Source organism: Erithacus rubecula, assembly GCF_903797595.1.
Source record: "Erithacus rubecula genome assembly, contig: SUPER_Z_unloc_2, whole genome shotgun sequence".
NCBI lineage: Eukaryota > Metazoa > Chordata > Aves > Passeriformes > Muscicapidae > Erithacus > Erithacus rubecula.
In genome coordinates, this window is record NW_027635860.1 from 2,086,353 (window position 1) to 2,102,307 (window position 15,955).

At 42.2% G+C, this 15,955-nt stretch overlaps 1 protein-coding gene across 1 annotated transcript in view; it reads left to right on the forward strand.

Annotated features, from left to right (window-relative positions):
* The first annotated feature begins 12,170 nt into the window (after nucleotides 1-12,170).
* Nucleotides 12,171-15,955, forward strand: part of CHSY3 (chondroitin sulfate synthase 3) — a 136,656-nt gene continuing 132,871 nt past the window's right edge. The window contains exons 1-2 of the mRNA XM_079331275.1: nucleotides 12,171-13,104; nucleotides 14,779-15,062. Coding sequence (XP_079187401.1) covers nucleotides 12,390-13,104; nucleotides 14,779-15,062 — 999 coding nt within the window. The 5' untranslated portion in view covers nucleotides 12,171-12,389. The remainder of the gene's footprint in view (nucleotides 13,105-14,778; nucleotides 15,063-15,955) is intronic.

Consider the following 15,955-nt stretch of genomic DNA (forward strand, 5'->3'; position numbering starts at 1 on the left):
AAAAAGTGAGGTCTTCAGCAAACACTACTGTTGTACTATATAATACCTTAAATTTTACTAAATTATGTTAAAAACCATATGTTTTTCTTCAAAGTTTAATTTGATGCTTTTTTTTTGGAAGTAGAAATAACTCAAGAACCAGAAAGAAAAATGTTTATCTTTAATTTTGGAGGGTTGAGCTTTAATAGTATCTTTCCATTATTTTTATTTAAAAAGCACCAGAAAAAGCCTCAACAAAATAATTTAACTGTGCTGTTGTGAATCAAACTCTTTTGGTATGTACTACACCCTGGCAAAGCTTATTGGTAATACAAGCTACAGATATAATCCCAATGCTTTTCTCCTAAGACATAACAATGCATCCCTGAAATAAAATTTTCAAAAGACCCCAAGATTTTTGGGGTCTTTCCTTTGGGAGATTGCTGTTAAAATGCATTATTGCAGTCATCACGCTTGTGACCTAGATAGACAAATGGCAGACAAGGAAGATAACTTTTTAGAAAGCATTTATTGCTGTAAGTGTACCAGCAAATGCTTACTAAGGAATCACAACTAGGACATTTTATTGCACAGGCTTAGAGAGTGGTGTATACAGCACTGACATGGCAGAAAATAGAGCCTCCATATGTAAACCTCAGAAGAAATATTTGGAAAAATTCATCCAAGTTCAAGAGGGTTTAGAACCATTGTGGAGGTGTCCAGTGAAACCAGGAGGAGAAACTGAAATCACTTAACCAGAGAGTAGATGGGAGCTCCTGATCAGAATTATCATAGAAGGCTTTTAAAGAAAAGGCATCAGTGTGGACTCCTAGTTTTCAATGTCAATCTCAGCAGTGGACCTGAAAAATCAGAACAGAGTTAGAGAATTGGTGTATCTACCAATATATATATTGATATATAAGGATAATATATCAAATTTCCCTGCTCTAATTTTGAGCAGCATGGTCAAACATCTTGAATTTTTGAGTGACTGAAACTAAGTATCTTCAAGAAATGTTGATTTTATTCTGTAAAGCATGGTGAAGCCTCAGTGTGTTTTTACTGTCAAAGATGGAGATGGGCCAAGCACAGCCTCCTGTGCTCAGAAAAGCCCAAAGTTCAGGAGAGCTTGGAGAATCTCAGTTTTTGTTAGGCTTTTACATAATAGGAAATTGTTGGATTTGCTTCTCCAGAGGCCATAGTGAAGCAAATTAAGAGATTTTAAACACTGAAGTTTAAACCAGTTTAACACTTGTCCTATTTTGTTTTATTGTTTTGTTTTGTTTTGTTCTCACAAAACTCACTGTTATGTGAAGTGACTTCTGGTTTTACAGCAGCAACCCAGTTCTCCAAGCATCCAAGATATTGGTGAAGACTTTTGCAATATCTAAATTATCCTAAGGGTTCTCACTGGTGTCTTCCTGCCCTATTCTATACTGAATTCTTATGTCTGGTACTGATTGTGTTATCAACCAGTTCAAAATAGCCTCCTCAGTTAAAATTAAGTGAAAAATATAAGTATGATGGCATATTAAAGGAGTGAAAGATATAATGAGTGCTCATATATCTGCTCTTTGGCCTGCTCATCATCTCTGCTTTTTCTGCACTTACACAAAAAATTGTTACCTCTGATACCTACTGTTATCCTGCAAAATTTTAGTCCCTGGATACTTTATTAAATTTTCAGCCTTCTTTTCAGCACTTATTTTTCACATTCTGCGTACTTTTTTCTTTCACTTATGGCAGTAAAAAATGTAAAATTAAGTCAGATTGGTTCAGTTGTTGCACTTACCAATGGGTGCACTGTAAATGCACAAAACAGGATTTTCTTTCTCTTACCACTGGCAGTGTTTTTTTGAGAAACCACTTCTTTACTTCCTTTAAAACCCAAGGGATTTTTGCATGGCAGTGGTCTAAACTTATTCATGCCTGCCCATTCTGTAATGTATCATTCTGCTGAAAACTGGTGTCAGTGGTGAGCTCTCTTCTAAGAATATGCCCCCATGCGAGCCTCAGCTTCATTGAAAATGAAGCATTGAAAAGGAGACTCTTTTTTGTGCAGGATCTGTCAGCTACTGTTTAAGCATAAAGCAGCATGCTGAGAACTCTTCAGTGTGAAAAGGCTTTCAAATACAACTCTGGAAACAGAAGAGATGAATCACTGAGTGTATTGAAGATGAAGATAAGACTTTTTATTTCCCATGTCCCTGGTTTAAAAGAGTGAAGCTAAATAAATGGAAGAGAATGGCAAATTTTAGATCTTCAATAAAATCTATAATTTCCTGCCTGATACTGCAAGGAATAGATAAGGAAAATTCTGACTCCCCTCTGCTCAGGAAATCACACTTTGGGAAAAGGCAAGAATATGAGAATAGTTGAGGTCTGAACCTTTACATCAGAATAGGGAGGTCAATCTGTAGAAAATGTTCTCCAGCTAATAAATTCTGCAGCCTTATGCTGCTTGGGAAATGCTACTTTCAGGGTAGTAGCAGTGATCTCGCTGTGTGCTTGAGAGGGAAAAATACTTATAAACTGAATTTACCAAATATCACTGGTTTAGCATATTAGTCACCTTTTGTACAATATACCATGGCAGAAGAGAAATGCTGCAAGTGACAGGGCATGGTTTTATCAGATACTCTCTTATCTTGCACTAGGTGCTGAATAGTTGAAATCTGTTTAAAACATTATTGAGAGAAAATAATTAGTAAGCTGAAAAATCTAAGTTCTAGTTTTAAAATTCCTAGTGGTGATTACTTGAATAAAAGGAGCCAGAGACAAGGATTAGTGACATACAAACTGTAAGGACAAAGAAATTCCAATTCCTTGCTTTCTCATTTATAATTATTGGTGAAATAAAGAAAAATACAGCTAATAATAGACTTGAACCACTAATTTAATATAAAAATACCTGTAGGTAGTGATATCAGATGATGTGTACTGTCCATGTCCCAGGAATAGGGAGGAATGGGGTTGTCTCCCCTGCTCAAATGTTTTGGTATTGTGCTGCACAGATATGCCTTCAAGCCTATCTCCAGTCTTTCAAAGTTTGGTTTAGTTGGTTGCTGGCTTATCCTTTTCTTCCCTCCTACTTTATAGAAGATTATAGTGAGAGAAATGATAGAGGGTAAGTTTTGATGGCCACAGCAGCCAGTCTTACCAGTCCAGCCCAAACGAGCAATGTGTGGCCTCTAAATTCTTTGTGGCTGTTTCCTTTGGGTGATATGATAACCTCTCTCCATATCAGTTCTGCTTGTCTCAGCCATGTGGAAAGAATTATACATAATGGAAGTGGTGGAATATACTACTTCAGGAATTCCTAGGCCTGTACTGTATTTATTAAGAATAATCAGCAATTTTTCCTCCTTGCCCCAGGGAAACTTTCATGTCTTTGTCCACAGAGCACTTAGAAGATATTCACACCCCCTTCTTCTGTGGCTGGCACATACACCTAGCAGCTTGGAGCCACAACCATATAAAATTGTTTCCAAATATGAAATTAAATGAAAATTCATCAGGATCAGCCTGCTGTCATCAGCCTTGCATCTTCCAGCCTGGAAGGATGGGTTCCCATGTGGGACAGGAGTCTGACCAACTAGCCTACCTTTAAAATCCAAAGTCTTTTTTACTTATCTAGATTTTGCATAGACACAGTTCCTGAAGACAACCATAGTCAAGATAATACAAAAAAAAAGTAAGACATATATGCTTATTTTATCATCAGAGAAAATAATTAATATTTATCTCATGATCATCTGAAATTTCAGAAGCTTACCCATGGGAAAATTTCTCTTAGAAGCTTGTGGCATGAGATTGTAAATCTGTAAGTTTTCTGCAGTCTTACCTCAAGGCCACAATCTAAATTGATAAACAAACCTGAGTACTTGATATTTTCTGCAATTTGTTTCATGCTGATGTTCATCGGTGTTGTAAATGCCTGTTCCCCAACAAGCAAACTTTTTCTTTGAAGGCTGAATGAAATACAAGTAGCAGGATTTTCCAAAGCAAATTTGTCAGATTTCATGATTGATGCCATTGCCCTGAGAATGTTAGATGTGTATGAGTCACAAATTGAATTTCATAGTTTCTCTCTTCACTAGAGCCACATTTAAGTGTAAAAATACATTCAACTGGTAAACTATATTTTGAGCTACATTTAGATATGTTTAGGCATAAGAAAATTATTAACTTTCTTATTTTAAAAAAGAAAAGTTAAAATGGACATAATTGCAAGCACTTTCTTTCAATAATCAAAACAAGCTTAATTCCCACATTAGTGATTTGGGGACAGTGCTTTTAAATGCAAACTTATACCTTTATTTTGTAGCATCTCTTAAAATACAGCAATTCTAAAGCAAAATATTGTGATGTTGTCTTTATTTTATGCACAATATTAACCTTTTATAATTTTTGTTTTGAGACCTCTAGTTTAATTGGCTTAGTTCCATTAGGATATTCCATGCTAAAAAGAATATATTCTGCTGAATTGGGGCCACAATGTACTGGGTAACTCAGTAGAGAAAATATGCCATAAACTGCTCATTGAATAAGTGAAATGATAGAATGGAAACAGGGATTATTCTATCTTCAGCTGTGATGTTCTCTTAAGCTAAGTTAAGGTTTCCAACAACACTAATCAAATATACTATTTGTATTGTAAGTAAAAAATGCTAGTAAAAATTATGATTTATATATTTTATACGATATATTTTTAAAACAGAGCAACTGTTTTCTTGTAGAAATTTGTTGAATGGATTTCGTGGTTGATATTTCATGCACATATTTTTACTCACTGAAGTATCATATTTTAAATCTAAAAGTGTTTTCTTTCAATCGTTTTAATTTTTTTTAGATGTTTTGAATGCAATCATAGAAAGATAAAACAAAAATCCAAATTTTTCCTTGGGAAATCCCTTATGCTTCTTGGAAGATTTGTTTGTTTGTGTTTCCCCTCAAAATTCTAGATTCTCTGAACAAAATATTTCATACAAAGTAGTTATTACTTTTGTCAAAGATATAATTATCCCGGGAAAACTTACACAATCAAGGGATATCTACTCTTTGCACAATGTATGGCAGCTACTTGAGCAGAAACAAGCAGGTAAAACATAATTTTTTCAAAGTTGTGACAGCATTTTCAGATAAATAAATCAGAAAGCAAGTAGAGAAGTTGTTCCTTTTAAAGTATTTTTCTAATAGAAGGTACAAGGTAAAACTGTAATAATAACTTGGTCCTGAAGACATTATGTGATGGTTTGAATATAATGAAATGCTGCCAGAAACCATCTGACTGCAACCATGGTATTGTTTCACAAGGTGGCACAACTACTCTTCATATTGTGCATGTATGTTTTCCTCAACCAACATCTAATCAGGCTAATCATAGCTGTGAAAGAACCTGCCTCTATTCAAATCAAGAAAGCATAAGAAAGGCCTCAGGCCCATTCCAATGCTTGTTGCAATCAATAAGCAACTTTCCAATGTCTTTGATAGGAACTTAATAGTCTCTCCCTGATATGTTTAAACCCTCCTGCCAGGCTTTCTAATCCCTTGTGTGATTAGCTACAGCAGACAACATAATAAACTTCTCAGGAAAAAATAATCTCATCATGCTTAGCTCTCGTCTGGCTTTCTAGAAATCTTAGTATGATTACTAATACACTCATCTAGTAATAAGAACAAGAGGCTGACACATCCATAATCCTACCAAATTCAAAGGGACAGCTTCTACTATATTCAGAATACTGACAGACTGAAAGGGCGGATTCTAACAAAAATTTTTAACATTTTTCTTTCAGAATGTTAAGTATAATTCTTTATATTCTTAATTCAGACTTTGGAAATTTGTCTCTAGGATCAAGAGTGAAAAGTGACATAATATAATTAAGAATTTTTTTTCTGGCTTTACATAACATTCGCAAAATAATGTTATTGCAATGTTTAATGAAAGGGTGAGTCTTGTAAGTATCATTATTTGTCCTTCATCCAAACATTTCAAGTCACAGACTATTAGATGACTTTGATGCCAAATCTGGTTAAAAGTCATATTTGAGTAAAATTTCTAACAAACTTGGGAAAAAAAAAAAGTTATCTGTTATAAAGTTATTTATATCAACTTTTTTATAACCTCTTCAATGGTTCTTAAAAAAGGATTACCTAAATGCATGAAACCAACACACCAAGGATCAGACTTCTGCCCATATACTTCTGTCATTCTAGTTCTTTCTTTTAAAATGTCACTGGATGTTGAATGAGGGAATATGTTTGTGTTTACTGTCACTTTTGTTTTGGTTGGTTTATAATGTTGGATTTATAATGTTTGGTTGGTTTATAATGTTTTGGTTGGTTTATACTATTCATTTCTTCCTCTGGGAGCATAAACTCTTCATGTCTGTAGACATCCTGCTATTTGCTTTCCAGAGTTTTCTTCTGTGTGGATTTTTTTTAAACTAGTTCAAATTTTTATTCACTTTGCCAGATTTTTCTTTTCAAATTGCTTGAGCAGTCTTAAAGCAGTGACCTCTACCTTCCCCAAACCACACATCAAGGTATGTCACACAATTCCATGGCATGCATTGCTGCAGTCTGCAGATTAATCAGTAAGGTATTTGTGTACATAGGATACTCTATTGCTATTAGAAATTAATCTTCTATTTTACCTTCTTTTGTTTCCAAGGTGGAAAAAGAAAAAAAACCTCTTGTGGCCAGGTTAATCAAATGGTGCTATTACCTTTGGTAGTAAAGTAACTAGCAAAACTATTACAGCTAAAACTTTTTCAGTCTTTTGAACACATTTTACTATTTTGAAAGAAAACACCAAACGGTTTGTTTTCCTACTGCAGATATTGTAGGAAAGTTATGTCAAACAAGAAGGGTTTTTAGTTTCAATCTTGATCATCCTCCATCCTCCTGCTCTCAGAGAATGTGTTTGTTGACGTCTTTAAAAGAGAAATTTTCTCTTGTGCTCCTTACAGCTGTAGATACCTCTTTGACAGGATTGACTTAAGGTGGATTTCTGTCTGTCCTAAGCATTTGGACACAGAACACTTTGCTGCGTTTCTTTCAAATGGCAACTTTGCTGACTTTCTTTTAATTACTTCATCTCTCATTACAGTAGTAGGCAATAATGTGTGACAAAAGCGTTAAGACAAATCTGTTTAAACCACGTGAGACTATGTCTTGCAGTCTAGTCCATGGCTATGGGGGTACCTGAGAAGGCAGTAAAGACTGCTGTCCACCACTTAGAACCTTTTAGTGTATCTCATATAAGGGTGAGAGCTGTGTATGGAGGTCTTCCGTTTGTGAAAGAGGGTGATTTTGTCTCATTTATTTCTCTTATAAGAAGAGAGGGAAAACAACTACAAAGTAGAGACAAGATAAACAGTCTGAAAAGCAGGAAAATAAAGCAGGTTAAATAACTTTACATGCAAATTGCCCATGTAAACATTTGTGTAATAGTATTTTATCAAAAATAATGGAGAAAATGTTAAATCTAAACAGATTTTCAGAAATACAGATTTCCCAGCATAGTCTACAATAATATTTAAATTTTGTTTTTATTTAAATTTGAGCATGAAGCTCCACATTTTTCTTTAATTAAATTGCAGATCCTACTATTTATCAATTTTCCCCAAATAAAAGACGGGTTTAGTAATAGTTGATGTTGCAAAATCATCTTGAATCTAAAATTTTAAATACTGATGGATTTTCAGAACTGCAAATAATTCTAGAAGATACAAAGGTTTTGGTTTTAGTAATACCTGTTGCACTTCACTGATCTCCGTCTGGAACAGGACTAAATTTATGAGCATCAGAATTGCCTCTGAGGACAGGAGCAATATATTGCAGTTGGCAGTGTGGCAATCCTGCAGTAGCTGTAATTTCTCTGCGAAGAAAAACCTGGTAAAACTGTGTTGGGGGTTAGGATTATTCCTTTTGTTTCTTTCTCTTAGGGAATTTTGTCCCATCTGTTGCTAAGAAACAATAACTACCGATACTTAAGAGAAAAAGCAAGGCGCGGCTGGGAGGAGGAGGAGGAGGGGATAGGGTGCAGCTGGCTATTCTCTTTACCTAGGTGGTTTTCTCTTTGGAGGGGCAAGGATGAGGGGCTGGGCTGGGCTGGGCTCCTCTCCCTCTCTCGGTGTCGGCATCGCAGCGGACAGAGGCTGCGGTCCCGGCAGGGAGAGCTCGGCACCGCCCGAGGCTCCGTCTCCTGCTGCCTTCCTCCAGCGCCAGAGTCCGCTCCCGGGAGCGCCCGTCGCACTGGGACCCGCTAACATCCCACCTCGCCAAAAAGGACCCTTTCACCATCTGCTAGAGCAAGCCCCGGGGGTCCCAAGCCTCTCCCCTCTCAGAGGGATGCTTTCTGCGGCACCGGCAGGTAGAATTCATTGCCTAAGCACTGGCTCACAGGAGGCAGGAGAAGGGTTTGCATGAGATATTTAGCCTTAACTCCACCCTGCCAATTTCGGTTTGAAAACCCAGGAAGCCTGACATTCTTTAAATAAATTGCACCTGCCTTGTACAAACAGAGATATTGAGCTATGCTGATCAAGGTTTCCAAAGATACAGGGAGAGCGCTGCCAACTGGGATGTCACCTTCCCTGGTCCCACCAAAATCCGCCTCCTGCCAGGGAGACCGGCAAGAAGAGGAAAAAAGTCAACCAGCTTCCTCAGAAGTGCCTTTTCTTCGTGTTCTTTTTGTCGTTGCTGCCGTTATTGTTGTTTGTTTGCTTTGTTACACGTACCAGTAAAGAACTGTTATTTCTTTTCCTATATCTGACTGAAAGCCCCTTAATTTCAAAGTGATAATAATTCAGAAGGAAGAGAGGGGTTTTTTTGTTTGTTTGTTTATTTGTTTTTGTTTTTGTTCTTGGTTTTGTTTTGTGTTGTTTTTTTGTTTTTGTTTTTGGGTTTTTCCGTTCCAAGGGAAGTTTCTACCTTCCTTGGCAGATGCCTGTTTTTTCAAACCAAGACAGACTGTAAGAATCTAAGGAGCTCATTTCTCTTGAAAGAAAGAGGTATATTTATCTAAGATCTGGCTGGGCCCAGTTCCCAGTAAAATCAATAGAAAAGGCTTTAACCATATGCAGTCTGTGAGGGTTAATAGATTGGATATATAACTACCTTTTAAAATAAAATAGTACATAGAAATGCAAATGGCTATAGAGCCAGATGTTGCAATAATGCAAACAAAATGTAAAAATACCAAACTCAGCCATAAACCCTGATGACTTTTGGAAAGTAAGAATAAAGACTAAAGACTTATTTATTTGTTAAAACACCATTAGTACATATGATTACCCAGGTGTATCAATGAATAAGTATATGCCTACAAAAATGTTACAGGAGGGCTGGCAGTTACAACTACTGCTCTGAAAATGATGTCTGTATATCTCCCTAATGAAACCAAATGCCCAAGGCGAATTTCAAGCTTAGAGTTACTGTAGGTTTGCTCTACAAAGACAATTTATAGTTTTTTATCTTTTGCAGGTGGCTGTGCTAGCTCTGATATGAGCTATTTCTGTGTGGTGAGCACATTATTTTCCATCACTTAGAGCCAAATGCTCTGTTTTTAAATCTCACACACCCAAAAGAGAGTTATTAACAGATTTGTGGTGATATTTTAAAGAAAAAAGTAAAAAAGCAATGAAAAAAGTTTTGATTTGGATTTGAACACTGCCACCCTACTGCAAATTTTTCAAATTTTTCTGATTAGTGATAGAAATAGTTCCAGTCCTCTCAATAATTAATATATTCCAGTCTTAAATTTCTCTTTTCTTGCATCAAGCATATGCACTTGCCACCACTTTTTGAAGCTTTTTTATTTGGTTGTTTTTTTTTTTTTTTTTTGGAAAATGGCATTCCTCATGATTATTCTTTCTTAACTTCCTAACCGAACACTTTAAAGGAAGCTAGATTTAGTCAGTGGTTTCCACTTATGGCTGCTATGAGGAAAATATATATATAGTGTTTTAGATGGTCTTTACATGATTTTTAAAAGCATTCTGAACACAGGTAAGGATTGTTATCCTTAACCACTAGATGCCACCATTGCTCCTATAAAAGTGGTCCAGTCTATGTCTGCGTCCATTAAATCCAACCAACCTTCAACAGATTTCTCTGCAGAGTATAAAAATAGTGGAATAGTATTGAACCAAATATATAATGTAGATAGATACCTCCTGTATAAATTATTTTGATAATACACAACACCTTGGGGTTTATTTTCAACTCGAAAGTGTGTAAAGGGCTTTATAGTCACCTCTCATGGGTTTGCCTGCTCCTTATGTGACAAAAATGAGAGCTGTCAGATGTGAGGGGCTGGCGCAGCTGAAACTGATTAGAGTCATTTCAGTAAATGCATAAGCAAGGAAAGTGGCTGAGTGTCATACATGGCACCTCTGCAACCCCAGAGCAGTAAGTTGTCTGAAAATTTAGGACACCACTATGATGGGGCTGTGAAGGTCTCAAGGAGCCCTTACCACTGGAGGTTGTACTGCACATGAGTCACACGGCCCAGCACCTCCCAGCTGTTTGAAAGGAGCAGGGGGGAAGGGATGGGAGATTGTATTTTAAAATGCAAGGCTCATGGAGAAAGCTGAGACATGCACAACTCTGGTAATTCCCAATGCCTTTCTGGAGGACATCCTTTCCACTTACCCTGTCTGTTAGCAGCTTGGGGAAGATAGACTCAGGATCTGCTACCTTGTTGCTCACACAACATCTCGGGTAGTGTTCATATGTCCAGACACAACCCTTGGCTGCGGTTTTTAGTGGTGACAGCTGGAGTGAATGCCTAGTGCCTTACTGACTGGCATTATAAATGCACCAGCCTGTGTGCACATGGGGAGGAAATTAACAACGGACTGTTGGAAAGGACGCTCAGGATGTTCTCCCTGATGCTTCCACATCTAAAAACACAAAGAGCACACAGCCTGCTCACCGCATATCACATGGAAAAACTGCAAATTACTTCAGTAAGTGACCTCTTCACAGCTAAAGACATGCAGAATAGACTTGCTTTGTTAGGTGGGTAAAGCCGTATCTGTCTTTTCCGAAAAAGGCTTGCAATTTTTCTCTCACTATTCACATACTTTTGCAAACATCACAGAACACCAGCCTCCATACTCCTCCTCCCACCTCGACATGTGTCTGACACAGCTGATAAGGTCACAAGGGGTGATAGACAATGCCACAGATTAGCCACAAAAATGGGTCGTTTTGCTGAAAACTATTAAATATATGCAACTGAATTTGTTGTATTGATGCGTATCAGTGAAAAGCCAAATGCATGTGAGGAGCAATTTATGGCCTTTGTTTGAGATAGACATCTTGCACAATTAAATAAGGAACGCATATAAATATGGAGGATATGCAGATATCTTTAAACTTAAGACTTAAAACTGTCCCTGTAGACAGTGTCCCGAACGTTTAATTCTTGCTGTAAGTCATCCTGGACTGTGGACAGTCCAGGATGACATCAGGAGGATGAAGAAGCATTGCTCCAGGAGCTTCGAGAACAAAATTAGTACCAATTAGAACCAAATATTAGCAATACCAATGATGCTAATGATATACTCAGGCCGTGGGAATCCACGCCACAGGAAAAGGCACTGTTAGCCGGGTAGGTGTTAGTAGCGGAGGGCAGAAAGCAGAGGCCAGAGCGGGGGCAGCTTCTCTCCTCCCGACACGACATCCCGGACTTTCCTCCCACGACCAGCCCTCAGGAGCAGGGGGGCGGAACGGCGCTGTCCGGCGCCCCGCGACCGGCCTGGAGAGAGCCCGGCCTCGCCCGATGCGACAGCGGGTCCGGGACACACCGGGCGATGCCGAGCTAAGCGAGGCAGCCGGGGGCAGCCCCGCCGCGCCCCACCCCTGCGCACCGCCGGCGGACGGCCCCGGCCCGCACCGGCCCCAGCGGGCAGGGGGGTCGCCGGCGGACAGCGGGGCCGGTCCGGGTGCCGAGGCCGCGGCGCGGGGGATCCGCGAGAGGCATCTAAAAAAATCGTTTCCTTCCGGAACGGCGGCGGCGGCGGCGGCCGCCACTTCTCCGGCGCAGCTCGGGCGCCGGCGGCGCCCTCCGGGGTGAGGCGCTCGGTAGCCGCGGAGGAGGGCGGCGGGCGCTGCGCGGGGCCGGGGCGGAGGCGCCGGGGCGGTGGGAGGGGCAGGGAGGGACCAGCCGCGGCGGGGACAAGGTGCCAGCGGAGCGGAGGCGCCGCCGCTCGCGCTCCGCCGCCCTCCCGCCCGCAGAAGTTTGGCGCGGGAGCAGCGCAGCCGCCCGGGCCGCCGCGGCGGGGCAGGGACCCGCGGCGGGAGACGTCGCGCCTGAGGCCGCGGCGGGACGGGGGTCGCCTCCGGCGGAACGCCGGCGGCGGTAGCGCTGCTCCGGGAGCCGCCCCGCCCGCGACATGGCAGCGAGATCCCGGAGACCCTGGCTGAGCGTGGTGCTGGGGCTGGTGCTGGGTTTCACCGCCGCCTCCTGGCTCATCGCCCCTAGAGTGGCCGAGCTGAGCGAGAAGAAGCGGCGCGGCGCCAGCCTCTGCTCCTACTACGGCCGCGCGGCGGGGCCGGGGGCGGCCCGGGGCGCGGCGGCGGCGGGTGGGCAGCAGGCGCCGCCAGGGGCAGCGGCCGTGCTGGGCGGCACGAGTTTCAGGAGCAGCCCTTGGGAGCTGCCGCCGGCGGCGGCCGACGGCACGGTCTCCGGCCCGGCTGCCGGCGGGGAAGGGGAGCCGGAGGAGGAGGACGAAGGCGGCGAGAAGCGGAGCGGCCGGCCTGGCGGCAACCACAACGGGAGCGGGGACTGGGGGGGCGCCCAGGGCTGCACCAAGCCCCGCAACTTCCTCTACGTGGGGGTGATGACGGCCCAGAAGTACCTGGGCACTCGGGCGGTGGCGGCGCAGCGGACTTGGGCGCCCTCCGTGCCGGGCCGCGTGGAGTTCTTCTCCAGCCAGGGCTCCGCCGCCCCGCCCGGGATGCCCCCGCTGCCCGTCGTCGCCCTGCCGGGAGTGGACGACTCTTACCCGCCGCAAAAGAAGTCCTTCATGATGATCAAGTACATGCACGACCACTACCTGGACAAGTACGAGTGGTTCATGCGGGCGGACGACGACGTCTACATAAAAGGTGACCGGGGCGCATCCCGCCGGCGGGAGGTGGGGAGGAAGGGGAGCGGTGTCTGGGAGCCCGGCGGAGTCCCGCGGCGGTTCGGGGAGAGATTGGGTTCCCGCCTGGGGCGGGAAGAGAGCATGGTGTGCCTCGACCTGCCACTGCCCCGCCGGCGTTTGCTTCCAGCCCCAGTGTGCGGGGCATGGGAGCCGCCCCATCCTTGAGGGAACCCCGACGTGCCCGGGCCGAGCCGTCTCTGCGGAGGCCGCGACTCATTGGAGAGCCAAAACTGCGGGTTGGACCACGCCGGGCACGGTGAGCGGTCCCTTGGATGTGCGTGTGGTCCCGGTGCTGCCGTCCCCGCCCTCGCTTCCTTGGCGATCCTCCGGACGGGACTCCGCCGTGACCGACGAAGAGGGTCCGGTCCGACCGGGCGCGGCTGGCTGCGGGGCAGTGCCGGACCCACCACCCGACCGCAGCGTGTCTGGCTGGTGTGCCTCTCACCCCGGCCCCCGGTGGAGTCGGTGTGGGGCTCCTCGGGAGCGGTGCTGCTGTCACCAGCTCTCCGCCTGCCTCGACCCTGGGCTGGGCGAGCGCAGCCGCCGCGGGCTCCCGGTGAACCCGCTGTTCAGCGCAGCGAGTGCCCCCGGGCAGCACCAGCCCTGCTCCCGGGCGAGTTTCATTGCACCGTTAGGACGTGATGCTCTGCAGCCTGCTTCCTTTTGGTCTGCGCGCCAGGCTGGCATTGTTCCCGCGCTTGGGAAAAGGAAGCTGAAGTTGAAAGCATAAGCCCAGGTTGTGAGTTTAGTTGCTCACACTGTTGTGAGTTCATTGGTGGTGGCTGTACCCTTCCCAGTTTGTCACTTAATTTTGAGTCGTTTAACAGGCTGCCTGCTCATCAGCTGTCATTCACCTGTCAAATACTTGCAGATGTACACACGTGTGTATGTACACACATACAGATATACATGTGTGTATATATATATACGCACACACATTGTGTTGCAGACTTAAGTTGTGTTTTCTTTGAGCTCATTTTGAAGTTGTATCGAACCTCTCTTTAATTGATTACATGGTACCAAATGAAAACTGACTGGAATATTTAAATTTCAAATAAATATTAAACAAAGTTTCCTAAAATAACTAGCTAAGGGATTTGGAGGAAAGCTGTATCATATTGTAGCACAGGAGCTATTTGAAACTAACAAGAGTTTTACTTTCTTTTTGAGGATTAGTCTACAATCAAACATATTTTTCTTAGTTAGATTTACTCTGGTATTTTCAAAAATTAATCCTATAAATATCTTACCTGATATTTCCCATCAACTTATTTTTCTTCCCAAATTGTCCAAATTGTCCAGCTTTAGAGACTTCTATACTAGCAAGTCATTTCCATCAGTATTGTTTGAACAGAACAAAATTTACTGTTAGAAATTAAGTTTTGACCATATTCCAGCTTTTGGCTGGAAGGCAAATGTCATTGTAATGTTAATTAAAAAAAACAAAAGGAAACTTGTTAGCTTGTTAGTTTGTACAAGGATGTTTTCTATGAGATGTAGGATATTGCTTTGGAAGTGATTTCTTCTGACAGTCTCAGGTACCTGTTACATTTTTATAAAAGCTTGAAGTACAGAAAAAGAGATGGCTGGCAGAGTAGTCAGAGAAATAACAGTAATCTTGCCTTTTCATCAGGTGAAAAATTGGAGGAGTTTCTTCGCTCACTGAACAGCAGTAAACCTCTGTATTTGGGGCAGACTGGTCTGGGTAACATTGAAGAACTTGGAAAGCTGGGGCTGGAGCCTGGAGAAAATTTCTGCATGGGAGGGCCAGGAATGATCTTCAGCCGGGAAGTTCTGCGGCGGATGGTGCCACATATAGGTGAATGCCTTCGAGAAATGTACACCACTCATGAGGATGTGGAAGTGGGCAGGTGTGTCCGGAGGTTTGGAGGAACTCAGTGCGTTTGGTCCTATGAGGTAAGTGACAATGTAAAGTGCAGTGTGGTATTTGTTTACAGAGTTTTTCTTCTTGCAAGGTAAGTGGCTGTATCTGCAGTCTCTTTCCACCTTAATTATCTTCCAGTGCTTGCATCAGAATGTGAACTGCAGAGTGTAAGGAAAACTTAGAGGGAAACATTCACTGCATATTGCTGTAATCATATTTATTTCTACTTGTGTGGTACAGTTATCATTGGTGACAATTACTGCAGCTATGTAAGTGTTGCCATGCTGTAAGCTGCTAGAGCATTACCTAAAGGGTTTCAAAGCAATCCTTGATGGGAAGGTGTTGTATTTGATACATGTACTGTTCAGGATAGATTGTTTGAAGCAGATCCAAACTTTTCAAGTTTGGATAAGCATGAGACAAATCTGTTTGCTCTGCACCACAATCTCTTAAAATATATTGTGGGATTTGAAGAACTGCCTGTGCATTCTTGATTACTCAGATGTATTTTACTCAAGTTCATTATTGACAAAAGCAGAAATAGGTGTTGTTTGGTTGGGTTTTTTTCTTTTTGAACAGAAATTAAATTTATTACACTGCCTTTCTATGATACAACTTTACTAGTGTTTTTCTTAGCGTAGAGCAGTGTTAAAATGTTAAAGAACACGTGCAGTATAACAGAATTTTTGTATGCTGAAGTAATTTTAGGAACAAATTACTTGATTCAGTAGTAGCATTTTCTAAAGTAATAAGGGTCTGTTGCAGTATCCAAAAGGTTTATTTGCAATGCCATGACTAAAATTTGTGCTAGTTTCTCTGGAATTATTGTGATTATTTGCAAGACTATCTTTGTAGATAAAAATAGGCTGAGCATACAGCTACAAGAAAGAGTAAAGTGTGAAACCTAATAGGATGAATATTATTT